General features: G+C 36.2%; 2 protein-coding genes and 1 long non-coding RNA gene across 4 annotated transcripts; 1 reads left to right on the top strand and 2 right to left on the bottom strand.

Annotated features, from left to right (window-relative positions):
- Window positions 1-8,432: 8,432 nt before the first annotated feature.
- On the top strand, window positions 8,433-8,792 carry LOC145607065 (uncharacterized). The gene has a single exon (XM_081662840.1). The coding sequence runs from the start codon at window positions 8,433-8,435 to the stop codon at window positions 8,790-8,792; it is 360 nt and encodes a 119-aa protein (XP_081518966.1).
- A 10,604-nt stretch (window positions 8,793-19,396) lies between these two features.
- On the bottom strand, window positions 19,397-21,489 carry LOC145608752 (uncharacterized). Of its 2 annotated transcripts, none has more exons than XR_014105881.1 (3): window positions 20,688-21,489; window positions 20,109-20,224; window positions 19,397-19,694 (listed from the first exon to the last, which is right to left on the bottom strand). It is a non-coding gene; the product is annotated as an uncharacterized LOC145608752 (long non-coding RNA). The 2 variants fall into 2 exon arrangements; XR_014105880.1 differs by having other exon boundaries at window positions 21,022-21,489.
- A 2,587-nt stretch (window positions 21,490-24,076) lies between these two features.
- On the bottom strand, window positions 24,077-25,267 carry LOC145609330 (protein SRC2 homolog). Its single transcript, XM_081664834.1, has one exon. It carries the CDS (start codon window positions 25,165-25,167, stop codon window positions 24,334-24,336), a length of 834 nt encoding a protein of 277 aa, XP_081520960.1. The 5' UTR covers window positions 25,168-25,267; the 3' UTR covers window positions 24,077-24,333.
- Between the last annotated feature and the right edge of the window lie 1,236 nt (window positions 25,268-26,503).

The following is a 26,503-nucleotide window of genomic DNA, read 5'->3' as shown; positions in this document are numbered from 1 at the left end:
CGTAAGGACGTGGCGGAATTCTAGGAAGCTTCATGATAGACTCGTCAGGGAGCTGGTAATCAGTAGCTGCAGCAGAAGAAACAGCAATGTCCTTCGCAGTGGTAGTATCATCAACAGAATTAGGAAAGAGCAGAACATGCTCAGCAGAGGAAACGGGTTTTTCACCCGCAGTAGTGGTTTCAATCCCCTCAGAGGGAAACTGGAGAGCACTGTCGGCAAAATCATCGGCAATAGCCTTTGGTTCATCGGAAGCTTGTTCACGTTGCCTTTTGGCAGCAGAGGTCTGAGGTGCCACCCGGACGGAAGCCGCAATAGACTTCTTTTTAGGGGAAGCAGTAGGCACCACTAACGCCTCAGAATCTGAAACCACCTTTCCGGGATCAGGGCGAGTCTCACGCCTACTCCCAACAGCAGAAGATGAAGGCTCAGGCTCAGCACGACTGGACCCAGCGCGCTCACCAGTAGCTACTGTGCCAACAACAGCCCGCAGCTCAGCAGGAGCCAGACGCACCTCACCTTTCAGAGAGCCCGCAAACACCTCCAACGTATCAAAAAGCTGAGGAGGATTCTCAAGAGTGGCAGTCAAGGGGTCCTTCCAATTATCAGCCAGCTCGAGCATGCATTTGTCCAACTTGTCATAGCCTGAAATACAAAACGGCAGAAAATTCAAATAAGAAAGGGAGACAAGAACAAAATAAAAAAGAGAAAGGAAAGAAGAAGGGAAGAAGAAACGAGAAAGGAAAAGAAAAAGGCAGAAAACGGAAAAAACTTACCAGACTCATGCGTACGGCACAAATGCATAGCAGAAAGTTGTTCATTGCCCACAATGTAGATAGAGTTGGGCAGCCAAACCTTGGGAAATTTAGAGTCACCTGTCCCCGCTCCCTGTAGAGCCTCAAAAACTTCTGTCTCACGGGCAGGCTAAGAGGGGGAAACTGTGACCCCAGCCATGTTAGTGCGAATCTCTCTGAAGTTGTGTGGGGCAGGGAAGTTGGAAGGCACTCTAACCCAGAAGAACTTGCTAGTCCAGTCCCTGAAGCGCCCAAGTTTTGGGTTGGACAAGACCCTACTCTCCTTGGGAGCAACATAGTACCACCCTGACTCAGTCCCAGAAGCAGATCTTTTCAGGCTCGTCAGAGACTTGAACAAGTGCAGGGACTCAGGGTACCTTTGAAACCTTAGAAACCACAATAGGCAAATCAAGGTGTGAAGGGAAGCAGGGTGCACCAGAGATATGAAGATGTTGAAAGCATGAAGCAATGCAACTTCTCTAATGTGGGGTCCAAAGGGAACCTCCGCCCAAATCTATTTGCGAGGCAAACACAGCAATATTACCTGCAGGAGGAGCTGATAACTTCGCACCATCAGCAGGGAGAACCAGCTCGTAGCCCTCCACGAAACCATAGAACTTCTGCCCGACAACAGCCAGATCCAGTCTCTCAGCATCCTTGCGCCAACTGGAATCCAACACACAGTTCTTGGGCCCATAACACTTGTCATCCAGAAAAAATTCAGTCTTGCCCTCCTCTACGGGCTCCACAACGTAAGTGGGCTGGCAGTCGTAATAGGAGCGGTCACCAGGAGCCTCATCCATCCTCCTTGACTGAATTGCTGGGGAAGGATACGGTGATGGAGTCCTAGTATTTCCATCTCGCACTACATAATGATCAAACCGATGCATGTCAGCCATGTCATCAAGCCAAGCAAAACTGTTTAAAGGCTGAACATAGGGAATGGGGCTAACAAGAGACACGTCATGCGGATTAGCCTTAACAGCATCAGCTAACATTTTATGGCGCATTGCGCGCAGCCTCAAGCGAGTAAGATAAGATAAAGGAACCCCATCCAGCGTGAGCACTCGCTCACAATAAGGATCAAAGAAACCAGGGCGGGGCCTGCGCTGGAAAGAGCAAAATGCACTACCCTCAGCGGGACGACTACTGCCCGACCCAGACGCGGCAGCAGGAGTCGCGGCAGTACCCATTCCGCTCGCAGCGGGGGGAAGGTCAGGAGGCATAACAGTTTGTATAGGGGTAGGAGAAATAGGAGAAGTGTGCGTAGGGCGCTCACCTGAAAGAGAAGATCGAGAAGAGGAATCCGACCTAGTAGCCGTTTGAGGCTCACTCATGTTCTGACTATCAGAGGCGTCAGACATTATGAAATCTACAAGGAAATACAAGCCACAAAGGAAAGAAAAAGCAATGGGGCACGAGAAAATCAAAGAATCTGTTTAGGAACAATGAAGGAATAAGAAGAAAAAAGCCAAGAACGCAAATACAATAACAAAAAGAAGAAATGGGAATAGCGACAATTGGGAAGAATCAAAAGGCACAATCTTGCGAAGAAAAAGTAAAAAGAAGCAAAGTTGGGTAAGTACAAACAACAAAAGGTACAAAGTAAGTACCTTTAAGGAAAAAAGTAGCAGAAGCAACAGAGTACAACAACAATGGCGAAAATAAAAGCCCGAGCAAGACGAGAGTTCGAACCTGCAATTAAGAAGAACAAAGAAGAAAAAAGTTAGTGAAGGAGCAAGAATTAAGGAGAGAAAAGCAAATAAAGTGAAAATTAAGATAAGGACAAAGATGAAGAAGCAAGAACTTACCACAACAATGGAGGATCACGAACGCTTGAAAGAGGAAGTGCAAAGAGCGAAAATTTTGAAATGGCAGAATAATGAAGAGGGAAGATGAAAAAATAAGAGGCGTAAAAGAAATAAGTGAAAAGGGGGGACAGTGAAATTAATACGAAGTAAATGGGCAGTTAGACACAAGGCAAAGCCAAACCGCCATGTTACTTCAGTAAAATCAAACTGACAGCCCGGATTGCTAACCCGTGTCCCACTCATGCAAATACGATTCTCGCCACAAAAAAAAAAAAAAAAAAAAAAAAAAAAAAAAAAAGAGAGAGAGAGAGAGAAGAGAGGCAATTCAGCGGGAGTGATCGAAAATCCTCTCTACAAGCTCGTCATTTCTCCGACTTCAGCGAGAGTGATCGAAATTCCTCTCTGCGAGATCGTCATTTGTTAAGACTGGAACCAACGTCACCACACAAACAATACGGCAACAGACTTAAAAATAACAGAACCTGACCTCCCAAGTCTCTAGGGCGCATCAACACCCTAGAGACTTGAGGGGCTAGGAGTGTGTAGGTTAATTCAGCTAGACGACCTGTTAAGTCATGGCCGATAAGGCTACATGCTCAGTATAGCTGGCATGAAAAGAGCCTCACACCATCTCTTGAGGGGCTAGTTGTAGGGGATAGCTCCTCCTGACCTATTCCTTCCAGCTGGGCTCAGTTAAGAAGAACGTTCCTACAAGCAAAGAGTCGGCATGAGTGACCTCATACCACCTCTTGAGGGGCTAGTTATATAGGATAGCTCCCGCTGAACTATCGCCCAGCCCCCAGGGTGCGCACTCACTGCCGAGAAAGCAATTAAAGTACAACGGAAAAGAGGTTAGATATAAATAGAGGGTAAATTAAAGTACAACGGAAAAGAGGGTACACCTATAAATAGAGGGTAAATTAAAGTACAACGGAAAAGAGGTTAGATACTCAAGTCATTATACTTTCTACATCTCTCTAAGTACACTTTCTCTCTCTAAACACTCTCTAACCTAAGCTTCGGAGGGGGGTTCCTCGAGCCACCCCCGAGGGCAGTTTACGTGTGCTGCCTTGTGTAGGTAGTTGACGAGACTTAGTTCACCCAGCAGAACCCTTGGATCCACACCTGAAACAGAACTCATTTCTGGTTTATGTAGACCAATTTGGGCATGGGTAAACTTATAATTCATGCTAAATATCCCTTGAACTCTACTTGGGAGAAAGGCATGAACGAGGTTTAAGGGTTTTCCTAAAACTCATTGGCGACTCCTACTTGTTTCTTACAAAAAAGCGTAAATGATATATTCATCTTTAATTCAAGGTCTCCGAAACAGTCAGGAATTCAAATCCTAATACACCCTAACAAGTGTAAAGTCCTAGGCTTTAAAGAGCCATGGGCATCTAAGGAGAAGGATCCCCTACGATGGGAACACCCTTCTTACAGCGCTAGTGCCATGAGTGGAAGTTTACTCCTTGCCTTGAACTCTAGCCAACCAAACGACACGAGGCCATTTCTCAAGCGTCCAAAATACTTGGATATCCTTCCAAACCAGATTCCGAGCCTCGAACAACACCTACAATGAATGAGGGTAAAGTAAGTAAAGTGGAAAAGACGAAAATACCAATAAAATGCAAGAAAACATAAAATGGACTACAAACCTTATTAGCAAGTAAACAAGAGAATAAAAGGGAAAAAAGCGAGAAAGAAAACATAAAAAGGACTCTAAACTACTCTTACTCATCACATGCCTAAGGTCGTACTAAGTCAGATTGATCAATTTATTAGTCTTTAATTAGTCAAAATAATTAATTAATTAATTAATTAGACAAAGTCCTTTTTAGTCATTAATTAGTTTATTTAGACTTAAACACAAGTCAAACAAATGGTTAGCACATATAGGGTATGCACAAGCAAAGAATGCACAAATAGTTCAAGTAGTCACGACATGATGCAATGTGTTTGCAACCTAACCATGGCTCTAGTTCTCTAAAGTTCAAGGACATGGGTTGGTCAAAGAGGGTCCATGGTTATGAGTCCATATACATCGCGCGAAAGCCTTACCTTAGGAAGAGTTGGCGCGTATGGATGGGACCCCGCAAGTTAAAAACTTGCTTCTACGGTTTGGTGGATTCACAAACTCGGGTATACCCGTCGTTACCAGGAGCGTTTGATTGGGTAGATGGAGAGTGAACCCCCAGAGGGTTATGTCCATATGTAGAACACATATAGGTTTCAAAAAAGAGATAAAAACTCAATCAGGAAGTAGAATCGAGCCATAAGTGCTAGAAATGGTCCAAACAAGAAGGCAGAGTTCTGGCTCAGTATTAGAAGAACTTGGCGCCAGACTACAGGGACTGTCGCTACAAAAGTACCCCTGTCGCCAAGCGACAGAACTGTAGCCAGGCAACAGAAGCACTTTACAAGCGACAAGCCCTGTTTTCTAGGCGCTAGTTCTTACATGCCTCAGCATGTATCTGTGCTCTTAGAATTTTCCAGATTTCGCAGTATTATTTCGATTCTAGTTGTGAAAGATATTTTTCAAATTTCGTTCGTGTAAAAATCCTATGTTTTTTACTCATTTTAGATGGTCTATCCAATGAGGACCTTTTTATGCATATGACAATAATGTTAATCAAAATTACGCACATGAAAACTTAGAACTTTTCAAGTCTCATCCGCTCATTCTAAATCATTGCCAAAATAAATTTTAGGAATTAAAATAGAAATATTCCCCAGTGGAGTCGCCAAAAACTGTGGGGAATATTTCAAGCATTATAACCCCAAGCTTGAACCCCACTGTGATCATATACTTAAGTATGGTGGCGTCCAAAGGGAAAGAAAAGAGAGCAAAAGAGTCGCTAACAAGTTTTAGGAACTTGTAAATTGTTCGCAGGGTGAAGGTTAACAATCCATGAGATCGTCAACTCCATAAGGTCTTGAACCAAATAGGGTTCGGGGATGAGGGTACGAATCCAATCTACAAAAGAAAAGACCCGCCCTATAAAATAGGCCTATACTTTATTCTACTCGTAAACGTGCAATCATTAGATTAACCCTAAACTTGTTTAATCTATGTTGGTTGAATATTAATGCACAAATAAATCTATTATTGGTGATCACTTGAATTAAAATCATATTTGTCTAAACCAAATTATTAATTATCTTATTAAGCGTGATTTCAAGTACAAATTCCCTTTAAACATGCATAAAAGGCGTGATCAAGCAATAACAACAAATATAAAATATATCAAGCAACAAAATAATCATAATCATAATAATTAAAATCATATTAATAATAAAGCTTAAATATAATAGCAAGATTCTAGGAATGATACTAACAAGATTAATAACAAATCCTAACATGTCACTAAACATCAAAGATCAAAGCTTTAATCCTAACATGATACTAACACGCTATTAGAAAGAATAAAAGGAACCCTAAACATGATTCTAGAAAGCAATAATAACATCCTACATGATACTAGGAATTAATAAAATCTAAACATGCTTTCTACATTGAAATTAAAATAGGGAGTAAGCTAATTACTTACTTTGAAGCCTCGTACCTCTTTCTAATAACAAAATACACGCGTTAGTAAACTTCAATAAAAATAATAAATCAAAGAATTAAATCAAATAATGGAAAGAAAGAGTTATAAAGTTTAGACTGGATTTGGGACAAATCCCTCAGAAAAGTATAAACCTTTCACCTCTAGGGCAAAGGCAACTTCGAACTTGGCTAGGTGTTTCTAGATCTCATGAGTGCGGAATTGTGTTTGTAAAAGCTAGCTTAGAAAGAGGGAGAAAGAATAAGCTATATTGCTTAGAGAGAGAATAGAGAGAATTGATGATTGTTGATGAATAAAAACGAAGGTCCATGACCCTATATATAAGAAAAATAGTCCGGAAATAGGTAGAATTTGATAAGGAATAAAACTCCACGCTGTCGCCGCAAAACGACCTTGTCGTGTGGCGACAAGCTCTGTCGCGTGGCGACAAGCCTGTCGTTTGGCGACGACTTGGATTTTCAAGCGCTTTCAACACGGAGTTCACTTGGTAATCAAATTTGATTTGTACAGTCCGTACAAAAACTGAAATCGTATTTTTTCATAAAATAATACTTTATTCCAAGTAAAACTTATCAATCCACAATTATCAATTCTAATTCCATTAAAATTTAAGAGAACCTTCTAGAGAATTCTAGAAGACTATAATTAATCCTAATTGCTTTAGGAATGATAATTGACATTGGGCCCTCCTCTAGATCATTGGGCCGCATGTAAAGATCAAACCTGGCCCTGTTAGTATTTAGGCTATAACTTCCTCAATATTCATCGGAATTAGGCTTATATTATATCGTTGGAAAGCTATTTGCAAGCCCCATCCAACTACGCTATTATTGGACCTTTGTCATGGACCAAACTAAACTAGATTGACTATTTTCATAAAATAGAGTTGGTTTTCGAAAACAGAAAAAGAGATTTGTAATAAAAACTAACCGCAACACTTGACCTTTCACACTTTCACTTCATTCGATTATGATTCGACGCGAAAGGTATTCATCACTAAGTTTGGTTTTAGGGAGACACAAATGGGTGTCTACAATAACACATAAAGATTCCTTTGTAATATAATCGTTTATCTACCCAAATATAATTTGAAACCTTTTAAAATAAATTCTTGAAAATACAAAAAAAAAATATAAATAAAACAAAAGTTTATTTATAAAATATTTAAAAATACATGGGATTACAATAAACCTATCTCAATAATTACCAAGATCTATAAAATAGGGGTTCTTAATAAAAGCCAACACAAAGTAAAGATAGTATAAAGGTGTATGTAAGCACAAAGATTACAAAGCAGCAATCACAAAAATAGCAAATAATTAGAAAAATTATGGGTAGAGGGAGAACGTTTTATGAGATTCAAAATTATGCAAAAGTTGATCCCAAAGAAAGCTTAGCCCTATTTAAAGGATTTACAAACTAACCGTAAAGTTCTTAAACTACACCCCTTAGATTACAAAAGTAAGGCCAAGATTAAAATATAGCAAAAAAAAAGCACAAAGAAATGAAGTTGTAAGCTTGAAACATTTTTATAGATTATTGTACACATAAGGGGCCTATATTCTGTTCAGCTTAATTTCAGTTCAATTCATTTCAACTCCAATCAGTTCATTTCAGTTCCGTTCCTAATTTCCTTCTCTCATAAACAATTCATTTCAGCTCTATTTAGTTCAGTTCAATTAAGTAGTTTACATTAAATCGGAACGAGTCCAAGTTGAATGTTTGATCAAATCATACAATCAGACCAGATCAGGTTAAATCATATCAAATTAGATTATAGTAAATCAAATCTAATCAGATAAGTAGAAATACGTAAATTAAACTAGCAGATACTCATTGCTATTTCTAGAATTTTACCTTCACAGTTCCTAATCTTCCTATGCATTGAAATTTCATGAAAATTACTATTCATCCAACCAAATAAACACTAACAATGTAAAGATAAAGTGTTCTTAACCTACTCCATTTTGTTTCTACCAAAAAGCGCGTAGGCTAACACACCCCCCTCTTTAATAAACAACCTAACCCCACCATCATTTTCTACTTCCTCATTTCAAACCTAAACTTCATCAAACTAAATCTCAACTCATCCCGTTTTATTTTTTCTTTTCTTTTTATTTCAAACTCATTCTTCCTCCAATCAACCACTTCCCATTAATAAAAAAACAAACAAACCAAAACCAAGATTCAACCCTCAAAAATCATCAAAAAGTTTGACTGTTAGCATTTGTAACCCCGCCTCTTACTACAATCAAAACACAATGATAGAGGAAGCAGCACGGGGTCCGCCGCACGGCATTCTTCTAGCAGTAGTAGTAATCCTCGTAGTTTCCGGACCCATGTTAATCGGTGATTGGGAAGCCATTACTGAATCAATCTCCGAGTTTATAAGTCCCATTGGACTTCTTCTACTACCAATAATACTTCTTCTTATAATCCAGTTTCTATCTTCGGATCGCGGTAACTTCTTCACTTCAATCTTTACTGCTACTGGTGAACCCGACTCCATTCACCGTGCTAGTGGCTCTCCTTTCGGTGTCGCTCTTGTTCTTGCTATCGTTCTCTTTCTTGTTTACAATCGTATGTCGCTCTTCGGCGGTGAAGATGATTCTGATGATTGATTATTACAGTGGATCTGATGAAGAGGGGTTGGTTAATTTTGGGTTGAAAAGTAGTGGGATCTTTGGGTTGATTTTGCTTATTTTTTTCTTTCTTTTTGCTTTTGTTTTGTACTCATTTTGTCGTGAGTTAATCAACTTAATTTAATTGCTTTTTATTATTTCGATTGTGCATAGATAAATTATGGAAGTGTAATAGTGAATTAGTGATAGTTTACTAGTAAAAGATGTTTGTTGTTGTATTTAGTATGAAATTGGAAAATTAATCATACGCGTTTGGAAAATTGTATTGCCTTTTTTGGTAGGAATTTTACTTTCGGTTTTGATTTACACACATCTTTATGTATTTCTCAATAGTGTAATAAGTGAAGTGACGAATTTTGAAAAATTGAAATTGAAATTCAACTTTATTCAATTTTTTTTTTTTTTGAGGAAACATGCAGAGAATATTATTATATCAAATTAATTTCCGCCAAAGTTAATAAACTATGGGGAAAAGGACCAAAACATACAAATTCATCACAGTTCCTAAAATCCCACCTTGCTACCAAATGAGCTAAGGTATTCCCTGCTCGATTTAGATGAGAAACGGAAAAGTGATCAAAAAACGAAGAACTAGAAATAATATGATCAATCAAAAGGAAGAAAGGGGAAAACCCGAAGTCTTTTGCATGATGCCCACTACCACATTGAGAGCATCACTTTCGATCTGACCCTAGAGTAACCCAACCTTCTGGCAATAATCATCCCAAACAAGATAGCAGCAACTTCTGCCTCACCCACTGTCCATCCCAATATACCCCTTTTGACAGCTGCAGCACATACACTTCTCTGGTCATCACGCACCACCACTCCCAACTGAACTTCGCTCCCCACCATAGCATCGCAGTTCACCTTCACGACACCAGGAATTGGATAGCGCCAAGAGTTGTTTGTTGATGGAGAGGCACGAGGCACCTGTGCACATACCTTCACATTATAGGCGTTGTAATCTTGGACCATCTTAGCCATCTCAATTGCTACCATAGTAGGAGTGAAGGGCTCATCATCAAACGTTGCTTTATTCCTACAATGCCATGCTGTCCAACAGAGGGAGGCAATGGCAGTGAGCTCCTCTTTCGTAGCTCTATCACAAAGCCACAAAAATCTTGTGGTGAAGCTCTCCCTAGGGGCTTGGTCGATTAAACTCTTAAACGAGCAAGTTTCCCAGATTTCCTTTGCTGCCACACACTCGAAGATCGCATGGATAACAGAATCATCACCATTGCCACAAATTGCACAATTTTTATCATCAATTACATGGCGATATACAAGTCTTTCTCGAACCGCAAGAAAGCCCTTACACGCTCTCCACAAGAAATGTCGGAGCTTAGGCGGAGCATTCAAGTTCCAAATTATTTTCCACACCTTATCCCAAGTATCACCTGTGTCAAACCATCCCCCTTTTTTTACATAACCAATACCCCGAACGCACACTATACTCACCATTCTTATTCGGCCACCAGAACATAGAGTCAATCGGGTTTCTAATTAACAGGGGAATGGACAGAACAGGAGCACGTTCTTCAGCAATAAACGTGTTGTTCACTGCTTCGACATCCTAGCAGTTACAAGAGTGGTTAATCAAATCAATCACACATAATTCCAAGTCACTATCAACTGATGGAGTTGGAACTAAAGAAGAGGTATTACCTGGTAACCAAGCATCACTCCAAATGTTAATTGCGCTCCCATTTCCAACTCTCCATTTTAGACCATTGAGTAGCAAGGATTTGGCACACCACATACTACGCCAAACATAACTAGGGTCAAAACCCACATTTGCTGTCAAAACATCACCACTCTTAAAATACTTCGCTTTAAACACCGAGTGTAGCAGGGAGCTCGTATTATATGATGAAGCCGCCAGAAATTCTTAGCTAATAAAGTTCAGTTGAAACATCAAAGGTCACGAAAACCCAAATCCCCATTTCCTTTTGGTTGACAAAGAAGATCCCATCGTTGCCAGTGCATCTTTCTAGTAGTATCAGTCGAGCCCCACCAAACTTTTGCAAGAAGAGAGTGAAAATCATCGATCAAAGTATCAAGAATTTTAAAAATACTCATCATATATGTTGGGATTGGTTGGGCCACAGCTTTATAAGTATTTCTTTCCCTGGTCTTAAAAGTAATTTCTCCTTCCACCTTTGTAACTTCTTCCATAATCTTGCCCTAAGCCCTGCAAATATCACCTTTTTTATCTGCCAATAATGGTAGGAAGGCCTAAGTATTTTTCATGTCACTCAACCTCTTGCACTCCTAAAATCTCAATAATTTCCTCCCGTCGAACAGTATTAACTTTTTTGCTGAAAGTTATCTCGGTCTTGCTTAGATTGACTTTCTGACCGACTGACCCAATGCCTTCTCATATTTGCTGATAATGTCAGCTATAACGGAGCATTCTTTCACATTAGCTCTAGCCAAAAGTATACTATCATCGGCAAACAATAAATATGAGACCCGGGGAGCCCCCTCTACAAATCCTCGCACCATGAATAAGATTATCTGGAGCGGCCTTAAACCCGAGAAAGCATCAGCGCGGAGTAGGAACAAATACGGAGAAATTGGGTCACCTTGCCTCAATCCTCTAGATGGAGTAACAGAACCAGAAATGTGTCCATTAATCTTACGAGAAAAATTAACACTATCAAGGCAATCCATGTTTCTATTAATCCAAACCCCGGGAAACCCCATTTTTTCCATCACCTTCCCCAAAAAGACCCATTCTACACGATCATACGCCTTACACATGTCAAGTTTCAACGCAATATTTCCTTCCTTCCCTTCACCACCTCTCTTCATGGCATGAAATATCTTAAAGGCAACAATTGCATTATCAGTAATAAGACGCTTAGGAACAAAAGCACTCTGATTTTGGGAGATCATATCACCTAATAACCCTTTTAATTTGTTTGCCAAAGTCTTCAAAATAATTTTGTAAATGACATTACAACAACTAATAGGCCATAATTCAGAGATTAATTTAGGATCCTCAACCTTCGGAATAAGCACAACACAAGGGTTATTTATTTCTTTTAAACCCGCCTCACCCCACCCCCACATCTTCACAAAGCTAATAACATCATTCCCAATATTATGCCAAAATTTCTGAAAAAATAAAGCATGCATACCATCGGGGCCGGGAGCTTTATTAGGATGCATTTGAAACAGGGCTTCTCTAATTTCTTCACCTGTAGGCTCGGCATCAAGCATTGCATTCATCTCATCAGATACGACCTCCTCTATGCCTTCTAACGCACCTTAAAACCCTGTAGGTGAACTTGTTGCAAAGAGATCATTAAAATGAAAAGAATTGTGTCCTTCGGACAAGTATATTATTCTGATTTTGGGTTTAGAATTATTAGAAAGCTAATATATTCAGTAATAAGGTCAAGTGATCGGAATGCTTGGGTGGAGGCCGCTTCCGATCAGTAATATTAATGTATAATTAATATCACAACTTAATCTTAATTGAACCCTTCGGGTCACACCCAAGCAAATTAACGAACCGACTCGACGAATTAATTCGGAAGAAATTAATGAGTCGCCCGAGTATTGAATATTTAGACGTCAGAAATTCGAGCTTAGAGCGTCGGAAATTGAGTCAAAAATAGTAAATGACGAGACTCGCTAATAATAATAAATCGACAATATTTCCCAAAATACCCCTAGCATCGGAATGCCCCGAGCATCAGAGTGCTAGGGGCATAATGTGCTAGCAAAGGTGGCTAGCATGCGCACCATGCCGAGCCAAGGGTGCCTGGCTGGTGCGTGCTAGCGCACCATGGCTAGCAGCAGCCGCAGCCACAGCACCCAAGGGGCAGCAGCTGCTAGCAGCCCGCACATGTTGTGCGCGGCATGCTAGCAGCAGCCCGCACTTGGAGTGCGTTGCTTGCTAGCCACAGCAGCAGCCCGCAACTCCAAGTGCGGGGCTGGGCTACGGCTGGGCTTAGGCACAGGTAGCTAGGGCCGAAGCAAATGGGAGGAGTGAGGGACATGTGGCATAAGGAGAGTATGGAGTGGGGAGCAAGTATAGTCCCTTACTCTCTAAGTGGTTCTCATTTCGAGAAACACTTCTGGACGTAATAGAGATGACGAATAATCTTACCTTGTAGTTCATGAAGAGACATGAAGAGACATAGGAAAGGGGTTATACACTAAATGCTCACTTATCCGGAAGGACAAGTAGAAGATTGAAAGGAATGGTGTCCTTCGAACAAGTGTAATATTCTGATAGTGGGTTCAGAAGTATTAGAAAGCTAATATATTCAGTAAGGTCAAGTGATCGGAATGCCTGGGTGGAGGCCGCTTCCGATCACTAATATTAATGCATAATTAATATTACAGCATAATCTTAATTGAACCCTTCGGGTCACACCCATAGCAATGTACAAACCGACTCGACGAATTAATCTGGAAGAAATTAATTCGTCGCCCGAGTATTAAATATTTAGACGTCGGAAATTCGAGCTTGGAGCGTCTAAACCGAGCGTCGGAGAATCTCAAATGTCGAGCCAAAATTTAGGATCTGGCGAGACGGGAAAATGCTTCAAGTAAAATCCTAGCTACGCAAAAGGCTAGGAAAGCGTGCCCAATAGGAGCGTGCCATGTGGCAGCACACATGGCAAAAACGCCACGTGGCCGCCACCAAGTGGCAGCATGCCACGTTGGCGGTGGCGCGCCATGGTGGCGACACATGTGGCAAGGGGCCGTGGACCCGGGGTGAAGGGTCATTGTAATCCCCCGTATTTTTCAATATATTATTAATGAAATTATATTTTATTCATAATATTTATTTGTATTTTTTTAGATTTAATTTTAAAAGTTTCAAATTATTTTTGGGGTTGATAAACGATTTTATTACAAAGAACTTTTTATGAACCTTTCTTTAATAATTTTAAAGTCCAACAAACAAACCAAACCCACTTTACTTTCTTAATTGGCCCATTAATTTTATGAGACCCAATCTTAAAACTAACCCTACACCACTCTCTCTCCTATAAATACCCCATACATCCCCAAAATTTCCCCACACAAAAGGTTAGTCTTATTTTCTTTCTCTTTTGTTTTATTAATTTGTGTAATTATAATTATTGATTATGGGTTTTGATTTTATTGTTTGAAATCAATTTAATTAGTATCAAATTGTATTTTGATGATTAAACTTTATAATTTCAGATTTTATAAATGTTATAATTTTCAGATTATAACCTAGGGTTTTTAATTATTGAAAATCATGATTTTAGGGTTTTTATGAACAATTGATTTAGGGCTTTTATAGTAATGATGTTTTGAAATTTTGGTGATTATACTACTAATTAGTTTCCAGATTATTTTGAACACGTAAATTCGTGTTTTAATGTTTAGATTTCGGTTCGTTAATATTAATCCCGTTTTAATCCCGATCAGGTTCTGAACTCATCCGATTTTGACAAAAAAGTAGTGTTTTCCATGTGGAAACGTTGTTTTAAGAAAGATTCACTACCTTTGGTAGTGAGCACCACCCTCTCGTGGCCAAATTCTGCCTCTAAATATGATTTTCGGGCAGTTTTTCATTTTTAACGAAGTTTTTTATGCTTAAAATTTTATCCTTGAGTTTGATTAATAAAATTAATTATGTTTAAAGTTAATTAAGCATATAAATATGTTTTTTTTATTTTAATAAGTTTTTCATCATATTATATTGTTGGAAATTACTTGGGTTAGTAATATTAATTGTTGATTGTTTTCTAGGAAGTGATTATTCCCTAGGAGAATTTTAAGTGATTAAAAGTGGCTCAAAGGATTGTTTGTACGAGGTACGTACATGTCTACTTCGTTATAAGTAGTATCATGTTAGGTACCAAAAAGAAAGAACTTAGTTTCATGATTAGGGAACACTTGGATGGAAATTGTTTGGTTACACATTGATTTAATTCATGTGCTTATGTTTATGAAACATGTTTTGGTGAATTGATTATGTTTGTATGGAATTATGGATGCAAACATGTTGAATTATATTGGATAAAATGTTTGTATAGAATGTTGATACAAGCATAATTTTATTGGATTGGTTTGTTAACCACATTTGGATTATTAATTAAAGGATTGGAATTGAATGGTTTAAGTGGAATGAATTTATTAATTATTCCACAAGGTTATTATTATTTATTTATTACTCAATCATAACTTGTTAGTATGTTGAGTAAAGGTGGATTAAGCCGAAATGGCTAGGTGAGTTAACTATGTTCAACAATTTTGGATAATTTGGAAGTTTAATAGAATTAAAGGTCAATTTGTGATGTGATCACCATTGTCCTAAATAAGATTAAAAATAAATTGATGTATGATTGTTATGTATGGTCTTCTTGATTGAGTCGGCTATTAATTAAAATTGTAATCACGTAAAGTGAAACATGGATGAGCAATAAAACTCTGGAAAGCGTGCACTTCTAGAGTATTGACAATTATGGGTTGGGGTACACGGTGGTAGCCCGTGGCTTTTCGAGGCTTGTTTGATCAAAATGTCCTCTTCTCTTTTGGTATTTACATTTTATTTTATAATGAAAGTTAGATGGGATCCTAGACTAACTTTGTGAGAATGGAGTCGCGCCCATTCTTGCATCGCGCTAAACTTTTATTTCAAATGGTCATTTGGGACCAAAATGATTTGGTGGATTGGACAACCTAGTCTATTGCTTACTCCAAACTAAATTAATTGAATTAAATACAAAGAGTCAAGTGTTTGGAATTAGTTAGTAGTATGTTGAGTCATTTGGGACCAAAATGATTTGGTGGATTGAATTGTTTAATTATTGCTTACTCCAAACTTTTATTTCAATAAACATACAATGTGAATTGTCAATTGAATTCACATTGTATGTTTATTTACTTTAATTAATTGAGCATGCTAGGTTTGGTACGTTGTAGCTTGTATGTACTCAGCTTTGCTGATTGCGTGCTTTTGTGTGTGTCTTTCTTTTGGTCATGGCCTTCGCCTTTCAATGACCCTGTGATGATCCAATTATTACACTTGTATTATTGGGGAGCAGTATGCACAGGTTAGCTTGATGATGTGAAGTTCAGGGATTTGACAAACGCATTGTCAAGGGATTAGTGTGATTGAGAGTATTCGATTCTTGTGTTGAACTTATTTATATTTTGCTATTTCGTTTATGTTTTGGATTTTTAATATTGGTTTGGTTTTAAATAAGGGCCTTACATGGTTCCAATTTGTAAGCTTTGACTTATTCGTTTTCTAAACTATGTTATTTTAAAGACTTAAGTTTGTTTTTCCGCTGCGATACTTTGATAAAGCCTTAACGTTTTAACACGTGGCGGTAGCATGCCAATGGTTCTCCACTATTTTATTAAAATTAATTAAGTGATTTGGAAAAGGGAGAATTATTGGGGTGTTACAGTCATGGTCACGGGCTAAATTAAAATGGCCCAACCGAACCCAACTTGGGGCTCAAGGTTGGGTGACACATGGTTAGTTCATATTGCATGTGAAATGCCTTGGGGACCAAGTGAGAAAGTGGTCCACTCCCAACCATGTGACACTTGTTAGTTGTTCCTTGGTTTATTTAACTAAGGGTTGAATTCGCCAATCTTTCCATGTGGGATCTTTTTGTGAAAAGTCCCACATTGAAAGATGAGTGGAATTCAAAAAGCATCCTTCCTTATATATAGCCATGGCCTGGCATGGGTTGAGAATTATTTGCTTGAGTGGGAGTTAGAAAGAGCATTGCATTTTGGCAAAAACTCTTAAACTCCATTAACACTTGGGCTTTGGTCGGACCTTGCTAACTCCAAGGTAGCGGACCTAAAAAGTTGGTGTTCGTCCTTGCGGGTGGATACCGTTGGACGCACGGTATTTTCGGAGCTAGAAGCTTTCAAGTACGAGCCCGTTTGTGAGGGCGAAGCACGCTTCATAGGTATATTCCTGTTTTACCCTTCTTGTGTTTATTTGTTATGCTTTATGGTTTTATTAGTTGCGAGTGGTTCTTGGGTCGGGGTTGTTTCCGCGGTGAGTCGGACTCACCAAACCCCCAACAGATTGATGTGGGCTAGTGGTGATTGGAGGTAAAATGCATGTGGGCTGATTTGGTGTTAATTGCAGGAGCAGGGGAAGTGCATGAGTGAGTGGTGTGGCTCGTCTGCACTCTCGACTATCGGACTCATGTAATGCCCACAAGAAAGGCAGCCCCAAATGCTCAAGTTTTGCATGTTCACCGCCAAAGTTAGTGAGAGCGCAATCACGTGAGCGCAGAAACTTAAACTTTGATTATTCACCTACAAAACACAAATAAAACTGAGGGAGAAAACAAAATAAAATAAACTTAAACTAAAACTCAAATTAAGAACTAAAAAAATATGAAAAACTCATAAAAACTAATTAAAAACGAACCAAAATAAAATATTAAAATGGAAAATCAAATAGAACTAAAAAAATTATAGGAAAATAAAGAAAGAAATTATAGAAAAAGGACCTAAATCTTATTCTTTTGAGTGTCATAAATGACGCTCATCAACAGTGGCGGATCTGTGTTGGTGCACTAAGTCACGTGACTCAGCAGCACCAAAAAAAATTGATTTTTTTTTAAAAATAAAAATATCAAAGAGACCTCTTATTGTAGAGAGGTGGTCTCTTTGATGCTGCTAACGAATTGACGCATCATTAAAGAGACCGGTTATACTTAATAACAGGTCTCTTAAGTTATCTCATTTTTTTAAATTAATAATTATTAATAATTTTTGCTTCTATTTATAATTTTATATCCTATATATGTGCAACCAATTTTTATATTTTCCCACAAATCTAAGTAAAAAATCATAAAGTTAATGTAATAGTTTTATAGTACTATTTGTTTGTAACATGTAATTTGTAATATTTTCAACATGTAAGATTGAATTTTTAAGTAGTACGAAGTATTTGGTTATATGGATTATTGTGTCCTATTTTAGATTGAAATCAATTTGGTGAATATTATTTTCTTTTATACATAATTTTGGATTGAAATTAATTATGAACGAGATTTGGAAAAATTATTTGTACTTTCACATGTAATCAATAATTGATAGTGACTCACCAAATCGGAAATCATGGATCCGTCACTGCTCATCAATGTTTGGATTAGAGTATTGTAAAGCTAAATTATCAATGTACTTAAAGATACTCCAAATTAGGAGTAACTATTTATAATCACAAAATCATTAGTGTTATGTAATCAAATTTATTAAAAAATTAGCGTGATCTCAATAGCGTGATCAAGTAAAGGACAATAGGAAATTAGTCTTGTGACTAATGCTTCCTCGAAAATGAAAGTAACACCTAATTGGAGTAGTTTCAAGTTGGTTAGGAAAGATGAAAGGATGACATGGTTGAAATTCAATCAAGGATCAAGGACCTCCAAAAGTATCGCAAGCAAAAATATCTAAGAGGAGCAGACAATCACCATGTTACTTCACCTGAATGCAGAGGCTAAGCTCTTTGAGCTGAGGCCACCGCTGGTTAAAACAAAAGTGAAATCTTAATCCACTTCAAGTTTTAACTTGGAAAGAAACTCAATCAAACTGGTAGAAAGACGGAACATTTGCAACAAAGTTACGGTGACAAAAGTGAGGAAGCATTATATCGCAAAGGGACAATTCAAACCCTGAGATATAGGCAAATCATCAAAGTCGAGGCTCGAAATCAAAGGGAAAATACACTGCATCCTCTCAGATAAGATGCAACTAACATTAGCATCTCCTGTGTGAATGAGACAGAGTTTCCGAATTCATTAGATAAATTGGTGATTATGGTGAACCTATCTAATTAATTAATTAAAGGTCGTCACTGTGATTTCGACTATTGAAGGTACGTAGTATTCTTGTAGAGTAGTAGCACATAATTGATTAAAATAACAAGAACTAATCCTGATTCCTGAATATACATGCTAAATTAATTAATCAAAGGTCTGTCACTGCGATTTCGACTATGAAGCCTTGAAGGTAGGTAGTACATAATTGATAAAAAAAATAACAAGAACTAATCGGTTAAGTATTGGCGCATAGCACCTATATGTTTTAGAAATATATAGGATGACAAAATGTACCACTACAGTCTAATAAGTGATAGGTGGTAGGTATTTTAGGAGAAAATAATCAACGACATAAGATAACAAAAAGTACCACCACATATATAATAGTACAGAAAAAGTACTATTAATACAATTTATACCTTAATGTACTACTACATTTTTGATCTATTGCAACCCCTAAATCCGTTGTATTAGGCATCATATTCCGTTGCATTAGGCCTAATGCCACGGCCATGTACCGTGGCATCTGCTGGCGTTGCAATAGGTATAATGCCACGACATATGATACCTAATGCCACGGCATCAATGTTCCGTTGCGTTAGATCAATACCTGATGCAACGGCAATATCATTACCGTGGCAATAGCTATAATACCTAATGTCACGGTTTTCTATACCTAATGCCACGGCGCATATACCTAATGCCAATAATAATAATAATAATATAATAATAATAATAATAATAGTATTATTATTATTATTATTACACGTGAAGCTATATAAATGAATCAAAATAAAGGAAATTGTCATTGAAATTTAAAAATTAAGAGTATATTTATACAATTTTACACTAAGAAAAATTAAGTTACAAAATCAAATATCACTTAAAACTACATGTTTATTCGTCGAAACATGATTTTGACATTTTTTAGAAAAACTAAATTACAAGTTCAAAAAACTTCAACTAAGCCCAAAATTCCTCTAGCAAGCTCTCCACCTATGTTTACTTGGTGATTGAATTCTTCAAGCTTTGCTAAAACCTCTTCTTCTGGTCAGTAAATAAGATCACTCATCTTCCATATCTGCAGAAAATTCACGTAAAAAGACATTAGTGTTTATGCATATTGCTGACAAATTATGTAGTTAAATGATGGAATTTATCAGAAAAGCCTCAAATAAATTGGATATTTCTATCACTTCAAAGCAAAGGATTTGATTGCTTACTTCTTTATACTGATATTAAGGCTCTGACTCGGAATAAAGCCAAAGTACACATGTAAATAGGGTTGGCTTGTCATAGCTTGATTATTATTTAGTTCTAGCAACAAAGTGGATAAATTAATTTATACCAAGTATTTAGTTAGATGCAGCAACAGATAAAATTTGTTCACGTCAAAGTACCTATAAATTTCATTGTTGTCATGACTGCTAGTTCTCTATCTTATTTAGGCCATATAAACTAACATTCACACCTTTTGTACCCAAATTCTTCTCACCTTCCCCAATCTTTGGTATGTCCTCAAGCCTTTCCAAGCAAACAGTAACAATTCTTGGATCAGGGCAAACTAAACGATCACACTGTAGCTTGACGCATACCTGTCTCACCAAAACCCTGCAACACAGATAAAACCTGAGCTATCCCATTCCAGCATATAGAAGAACAAGAAAAACTATGAAAAATCATATTATAAAGGCATACTTAACTGTTCAGAAGTAGAATTTGAAAGATCTCAAGCAGACAAGGATCTTACACTTCATTCAATTATCTAGTTTACCAAGCTATGATTGCACACAAATGAAAGAAACAGACTTTCATGCTAAGTAATTTTGGCCTATATGCTGGATTTTTGCTTTCTTATTTTCCGTATTGTACACTCTTAATTAGTTTTGTTGCATTAATTTCTAAGATATAGCACTTTTAATTACATTTTAGAAACAAAATCCTATTTCAACTTAGAACTAAGAACATCAAGATTTTTTCCTTCAAAAAAAAAAAAAAAAAAAAAAAAAAGAACATCAAGATTTTAACTCAAAACTCAGAACATTAGGATAAAAAACAGTAAAAGCTCCACAACCTGAGGGCAAACTCCAGCTTCAATTACAGCTTGGATTTTACATAGGCACCATCAGATACATATGAGAGTGCCCAACAAGCATCCATAAGTGTTATCAAATTTCCTGAAAATTTACCTAATAAATAGTGCAATACTCAAAATTGAAGAGCACCAATTGATTATATACATGAAATAATCATCTAACCAATCAAATAAACCCTAGAATCATAAACAATAAAATCATCCCTGCAAAAAAAAAAAATCAAATACAACACATACAAATCGAAGAAAAAGACGATTAACACAACAAGCTTCAAATTACACACAATTATGAACAAATCTCGGGTAACAGTACCTTAATTAGGCTTAGTGAGGGACTGAGGGTGTTGGGAGGGGACCTGAAGCCGGAAGCGGAGCGACGGAGAAGGTGTGGGGTTTGGTGGAAGACGATGAGGAGGAGGGGCGCAGCGACGGAGAAGGTGCGGGGTTTGGTGGCGGGAGGAAGATCTCCAATTCCAAACTGGTATTTTAAGGGTTATTGGGGTGTACTTTGAATTAATTCTATTATTATGCTTAGGACAATAGCCAAATTTATCAGAAAAAACCCAGAAATTGAAAATCAAGAACAAGGGAAGAAGGAGCGAAAGGAGTAACCATGAAATTGGAGATTAAAACTCAGGTATAATAGAGTTTGGTCATCAAAATATTCGGGTTTTCCAATTCTTTCTCAAGATAAAATGGTGAGGGAGGAGAGAGAATTTGAGAGCTTGGTAACCCTTGGTTCATGGGGGCGGTGGGGATCAAGTAGCTAACATAAGTTAAACCTAAAAATGAATTATTTAAATTTAGCAAAACAACAAAGGAGGGAATTGTTAAATATTAGGCCCATTATTATTTTCAGGACCACAGTCGGTCAGCCGTTGTAGTAGCCTTTCATGCCGTTGTATTAGACCACCTAATGCAACGGCTCAAAGTAGTCGTTGCGTTAGCCCCATATATTCACATATAAAGTATAAGCCGTCGTATTAGGCTTATCTAATGCAACGGTAATAAAAGGGTCGTTGCATTAGCTCCTTTTTTACCGTCGCATTTGATAAAAAATGTAGTAGTGATGGTACATTATAATACACAAAAATGTACCACTGTAGAAAAAATATCAAATGAAAAAATATAATAAAAACCCCATACTGCCCTCCTATATGCATGCTAAACATATAAGTGCTATGCGCCTAGATGCACTCTTTATGCTTAACCCTTTCCTTTCACAAGAAAAATTAATTCACAAAATACACTTTAATGGCTTTTAAAAAAAATTGCATAAAAATAAAAAAATAAAAAAATGCTTTAATGGTTTTATAGCTTTAAGTTTAAAAATTCTACAATGTCATTCTTCAAAAAAGGCACCACAATTTGCTTACGTGGCAAAATTTAATTGGCCCATATTTAGTATATTGATTTTCTTTTTGAATTATTTTTTATGCCCATAATGTATTAAAATTGTATTTATATTATGAATTCTTTTTAATACATGTATTTTTTTTTTTAGAAATACGTAATTATAAATTAGAAAATCTATTTTTAAAATACTAATTAAATTTCAAAATTATACTTATAATAAAAAATCACAAAATTAAAATTGTTCATCATTGTCAATCATGGTTCATCAATGTTTTTTATTCATGTCATAGATTAGCCACTACCCCCATTCCCAAAATCATTGTTAATTGTCAATTCGTAAATAAATTGTGTTCTTTTGTTTTGCTTTTTCTTTTTCAGTGAATTAATTGTTGTGTTCTGTTTCGTTAATAGTTTAGAATTTAGATTTTTGTTCATAAAAAATCTTAACAACAATCTCATTTTTAAGTATTTTTTAAGGAAAAATTACAGGTGTTTTGCAATATCACAATGGTCACGGCATAGTGATTTAGGTTGAATGATTGACGTTCTTTCGACTTTGTAATCGGAGGAGACGACCATTTTAGTTTTATTTTTGAGTCCCATTAGTTTGATCTGCAAAAATTAATTAAACTTTCGCGAACTTGTTTGTGGATTAAGTAATGACCTAAACAACTTTTGGTCATTACATATAGGAAAACAGTGGTTTACATGTTCTGTTTATATTTAAGGCAATTACCTATGTTTACTTTGGGCATTACCTGAAAAATATATTACAACGTAATTAAATAACTATTATGTAGATTTTTTAAGAATATATATATATATATATATATATATATATATATATATATATATATATATATATATATATATATATATATATATAATAGAAGCACAATCAATCCATAATTATTACACAATATTTTTGGAGAAATAAGATTATTGTAGTTTTAATTACTACCTGTTAAATATATTATATACATCTTTGTAAATGTAAATTAGTTAAATAGGGATAATTTTGGTATTTATAGTATTAAAATAAACTTTTAAGATAATAAGTGTTAATTAATAGTAGGATAAATTTCGGTAATTATAATAATAAATAAATTCTTAGGATATAATTGATATACTTTCCGTAAAAAAAAAAAAAAAAAAAAAAAAAAAAAAAAAAAAAAAAAAACCACTATGATTTATGTTATGAAGAGTTAAATATATTATATTCTAAATATATTGTATAATCTTTGTAAATTTAAATAAGTTAGGCGTATTATTCTCCTTCCTAGTTTATAACCTACCTTTGACTTGTATAATTGTAAATTAGTAGGCTGTAGATATGATTTCCTACTTTGTAGCTTTGACCCCTTGATTGTAGATTTGTAGCCATCAGTGCTACGGTTTTGTATATAATTATGAGGTAATTCCCAAAGTAAACATAGGTAATTGCCCTAAATATTAACAGAACATATAAAACATTGTTTTCCTATATGTAATGACCAAAAGTAGTTTACGTCATTACCTAATCTACAAACAAATTCGCGAAAAAATTAATTAATTTTTGCGGATCAAACTGATGGGACTCGAAAAGAAAAATAAAATGGTTGTCTTCTCCGATTAGAAAGTCGGAAGGATAAAAATCATTCAACCTAAATCATTATGCCACCAGCCACAGTATATTGCAAAACACCTATGCGGATAATTCTTCCTTAATAAATACTTAAAAATGAAATTGTTATTGAGATTTTTGTATGAACAAAAACCTAAATCAAAACTGAACAAAATGAAACTCTACAACACAATTTATTTACAAATTTTTATGAGGATTTTAGGCCGAATTTGAGAATTCATTAACAAATAACCATGAGTTTGGGAATGAGTAGGTAATTTATGACATGAATGAAGAACGTTGATGGACAATGATGAATTTTTTATTTTTTTTATTTTTAATTATAATTTAATTTTCAAAAATAATTGTAATAAGATAAAAAAATAGATTTTTAAAAGCTATAATTACGTATTCTATAAAAAATACATGTATTTGGAATTATATATACATGTATAGTACATTTAGGCTTTTAAAAATAAATTAAAATAAATCAATCATAACATGACACATCATCATGTTATGGTGTCATTTTTTGAAAAATGACACAGTAGAACATCCCTTTAACTTTGATTATATTCATATTGAATATGAGAAACAAATATTCCTATATCCCAATAAAAAATTTATCTAAAACCATACAAAGTTTTTCAACAACTAAGGTCCGTACTAAAAATCGAAACCACCGTCGAAACCGCCATCATCATACCCGCCATCGAAACCGCCATCATCATACCCGCCATCGAAAGCAGCATCAGAAACCAAATCACCAATCACCATCCCAGCCAACGCACCACCCAACAACCCAGCACCCATCCCCATCCCAAAATTATTATTCCTCCTTATACCCATCGACTGCGTTTGCGACGGATATCCATGTCCATACCCATATCCGTGTCCATGTCCTTGATACGGATACGCCGTAGGCGGTTGTGCAGGATACCCCGACACAGGTTGTCCCCACATTGGCTGGTGTGACGGTGGCGGGTACGGGTAACTCGTAGTTGGCCCCGTCCCGCCAACCGTAAAACCTCCTCCAACTCCACCACCACCACCACCACCAGCAGTAAACTTGTCACCAAACTTACACGAAAAATTCAACACACCTTTTGGTTTGCCAGAGACCTTTCTCAATTGATAACTCAAAGAACTCGCTTGTTTCCGGTCACCATGAGTTGATAAAAGCTCCGAAACTGGCACGAGTACTTCACCGATCAGCTTATCGCCTGGAAATATGCGTTTGGAGAAAACTTGAAACCGGATAGTGAGGCGGTTATGCATCGCAGCAACATCGTTGATTGTGAAATTAATCGGGTAATTCCATGATGGATTCTTGTCCCCTTTCTTGTCGATTGGTGTTCGTTGCTTGAGAGCGGTTGAACGACGGTTGACGGCGGAGTCGATGATGGAAACGACGACGTATACGTCCATTTTTGAGAACAAGTTCACTCGATTTAGATCGTTTGCTGAAAGAATTGTTAAATCTATGGTTCGAAACTCCATTGTTTTTGTCAAATATTTGAGTGGTTTATTTGATTTAATTGTGAAATTTTGAGGGTTATTGAGTTGTTTATACAGTTTTATAGGATCAGGGGAGATACTGTGATGTAAAAAAGTAAACCGACTTATTTTTGTTTTTGTATTTCTTTTTTTTTTTTAGGAAAAAAAAGTTAACCGACTTAAATGACGTGTTTTGTGATTATTTTTGGGTGATATGCGTGTTGTTGAATTGTGTTATCACCGCTTGTAAGTTAGTTAAGAAACCTTTATTTGCGAGGTTTACAACAATAATTATTAAAGATATGATCAGTTTGTTACGAGGAACATGCTGGGTAAGAGGTGTGAATGTGTGATATGGATAAGAAGATATTTCTTTTTGCAAAAGTATATTATCATGAGTTGGGATGAAAATTTTAAGATACACCAGGGCAAGATACAATAAAAAGCGTTCATAAAACAGAATGCTCCCTAAAAGTAATCGGCACATAGTTTTAGAAAATTTAATTGAATAAAATAAAAGGTTATTAGGGTAGTTAGATTATTAAAAAAAATTGGCTAATAATTTATTGTAAAATTATTAAATGTGAGAGGAATGAAATAATAATTAATAAAATAGTAGTGGATTTGGGTGGAGACCATGAGAGAAAAATATAATTTTGAAATGAAGCTTTTTGCTAAAAAAAAAATAATAATAAAGTGTAATACTTATTAAAATACGGCCGAATTTGGTAAGTGTAAACTTATTAAAATACGGCCGAATTTGTAATCCCCCGTATTTTTAAATATTTTATAAATGAAAATTTATTTTATTTATAATATTTATTTGTTATTTTTCATAATTTAATTTCAAAAGTTTCAAATTATTAATCTGGGTCGAAAATTATTTGAACAAATTATTTTATGCACCTTTATTCTACAATTTATGTCCAATCACACAAGCCTAACCCATTTGTTTACTTAATCGACCCATTATTTTTTGAGGCCCAATCTTTCTTTTTACCCTACAATAATTCTCTCCTATAAATATCCCATGAATCTCCAAAAATTTCCCACACAAAAAGGTTAGTCTTATTTTCATCCTCCTTTGTTTCATTATTTTGCTTAATGTTAATTTAATTGTTTTGGGTTTTGATTTTAGTATAAAGATTATATTTTTAGTATCAAATTATATTTTAATGTTATAAAGATTATAAATTTCAGATTATATTTATGTTATAAATTTCATATTTTATGAATTATAAACCTAGGTTTTAATTTATTGAAAATCATGATTTTAGGGTTTTTATGAACAATTGATTTACGGCTTTTATAGTAATGATGTTTTGAAATTTTGTTGATT

Source organism: Chenopodium album, chromosome 23 (assembly GCF_948465745.1).
Source record: "Chenopodium album chromosome 23, dcCheAlbu1.1, whole genome shotgun sequence".
Classification (NCBI taxonomy): Eukaryota; Viridiplantae; Streptophyta; class Magnoliopsida; order Caryophyllales; family Amaranthaceae; genus Chenopodium; species Chenopodium album.
This window is presented reverse-complemented; position numbering and strand designations above follow the sequence as displayed.

Bases quoted from the DNA above. Each gene is read 5' to 3' on its own strand.
- LOC145607065 (XM_081662840.1), top strand. From the start codon at position 8,433: ATGATAGAGGAAGCAGCACGGGGTCCGCCGCACGGCATTCTTCTAGCA.
- LOC145609330 (XM_081664834.1), bottom strand. From the start codon at position 25,167: ATGGAGTTTCGAACCATAGATTTAACAATTCTTTCAGCAAACGATCTA.